The following is a 2,500-nucleotide window of genomic DNA, read 5'->3' on the forward strand; positions in this document are numbered from 1 at the left end:
TTTAGAAAACAATAAAGCACGTTTATAGCTTTCTAAGCAGCTATTTTATATATATATATATATATATATATATATATATATATATATATATATATATATATATATATATATAATTTTATTTTTATTTGTTTTTTTTTTTTTTCAAAAAAGCTTTAGGAATTTAGTTAACTTAGTTTAAATGTTAGTATCCCTTGAGGAAATGTGATAATGTAAAATTGTTACTATTATTTTTTATGTCACAACAAAATATCTTTGTATGAATTTAATCTTAAAATCTAAGGAGAAATACAGAATAAGTAACTTAAACTGCAGCACTCATGTATTTATATTGCACATATATTTTGTATTAGTGGTTGATAGAATTTCAAGAGAGTTTTCATATACATTTTAGAGACAAAACGTTGCTGTTAAGAGCCTCAGTAAGGATATTTATGTATAACTGGGTTATAGAGTTATAGAAGAAAGCTTTTCCCACCTGTACTCTGGCCTCAGTGAGTTCAGTTCTTAGGGCGAGCTGTTCTCTGACATACACGTCAGGATAATGTGTCTTCTGAAAAACCTTCTCCAGTTCCTCCAACTGTAGGCTAGTGAAGGTTGTGCGATGTCTTCTCTTCTTGCTGCTGGAGACATTACTGTCACATTTATCTCCAAGTTCATCAAGATCTCCCTTGTCCTGGATCCCTTTAACAGGAGACACTCTCAGGCTGCAACAGGTATCCATTGTTCTCCCCATCTCTGTGTGAAGGGACTGACCTTCCACTTTAGTAATACCATAGTTCACTTTAAAAGCAAAGGTAAAATAAATCAGTATGAGACAGTAACAATTTACCCATTATACCGAATACCATAGTTCACTTTAAAAGCAAAGGTAAAATAAATCAGTATGAGACAGTAACAATCCTGTACCATTTTACCCATTATACTGAATCCCATTGTAAATTGTAAGCAGACACAAAATATTGTATTGTGATTGCTTTATTTACTATGAAGTTTCAGGACACTACACATATTCCTTTTAATATAGAAATATGATTGTCCAAGGAAAAAGAATTGTACAATAAGTGCTAAATTAAAATAAATAAATATTTCCAAACATTTAATAATATAATCGCTTGTAGACATAAAATACCAAAATTGCAGTGCCCCACAAAATGAGTTTGAATATATATATATAATGGTATAACATATATTGCAAGTAAAAATATTTGTATGATCTCAGTTTACAATATTAATGTATTTTTTTTCTATAGGAAAAGCAGCTGAATCTAATAAAAAGTGAAGTCTACTTGAATCAATGAAATTCCATAGGATTCTGTCAAACTGCATGATAATATTTAACCTGTAAGACTAACAATATCAGTTAGAGACACAATATATCTATTGAGAATGGCTGTACTCTAATGTAGATCCTTTGGGAGTCTGTAATACAACAAAGTCCGGCCATGAGTTTTATGCAAAGCACATTGAGCTTGTATCACGGTACAGTTGCATGTTGATATGAAGTCAGTGTTTAAATACAAAGTATAACAATTCATTCACGGTTCCTGTCTGCTATGTCAGGACACAAGTTAACTCATACAGTATGTTACAAGTCTGGAGATGTCTTAGATGGACATAATGAGAGAAATGACTTTAAAGTCCAGTAAGACCTCACACTTTAATGCATCTAGATGTCCATCCCACTGCGCTTAAGGCTGGAACACCTCTAGTAAAGACCCAATACAAATAAAAACTTGCCATAAGAGGTTTTGCATATAAGAAACTGGTTGTTTTTAAGCAAATAAGTCTGCTCAATAGTTTCAAAAAGCCTATAAGTTCTGCTATAAGAAATGTTTATGGGAGTGGAAGGTTATCAGTAATCACCTAAAAATGTAATAAAATATATTCAGAAGGCTGCTCTTTAATTACACACAGTGCTTACATTAATATAACTAATACCCTGGCTTCATTATAAGACTGATCTGTAGTTTTAATTAAGGAGGGATATAGCTACTTGACAACTAAGCTATTAGTATAACTAATACCCTGGCTTCTTTATAGGATTGATCAGTAATTTTAATTATGGAGAGATATTTCTACTTGATAAATAAACTATGTCCTATTTTGCATTTATATTTAAAACATGTTATACTACAACACAATTCCACAATTATAGACACCAATGTTTTATTATAAAGTATACAAGCATATTAAAATACTCAAAATATTTGTTTAAATATACTGACAGACACTTACAGTACAGCTTGAGTATATTATTCCCGATATAACTGATGTATTCATCATTTATAATAACTGTGACACAACTAGAATATAATACATGAACAGTGTACAGAACAAACGCGAAATGACTTTTGCTTGGTGATTATTTAGCTATTGGTTTAATATTGATGGATTAGTAATGTATTCTGTTTGAACTATTTTCTACTGGAACTATTTTTTATTCGAATATATGCAAAGTTTTACAACTTTAATTTTCTTTTAAAACTGTTTTCCCTAGACT

General features: G+C 30.4%; 1 protein-coding gene across 1 annotated transcript in view; it reads right to left on the minus strand.

The window, feature by feature from the left end:
- ALX1 (ALX homeobox 1) overlaps window positions 1-2,500 on the minus strand; it is a 23,615-nt gene that overhangs the window by 18,374 nt on the left and 2,741 nt on the right. The window contains exon 2 of the mRNA XM_053719806.1: window positions 476-780. Coding sequence (XP_053575781.1) covers window positions 476-780 — 305 coding nt within the window. The remainder of the gene's footprint in view (window positions 1-475; window positions 781-2,500) is intronic.

This window comes from Bombina bombina, chromosome 6 (genome assembly GCF_027579735.1).
Source record: "Bombina bombina isolate aBomBom1 chromosome 6, aBomBom1.pri, whole genome shotgun sequence".
Taxonomy (NCBI): Eukaryota; Metazoa; Chordata; class Amphibia; order Anura; family Bombinatoridae; genus Bombina; species Bombina bombina.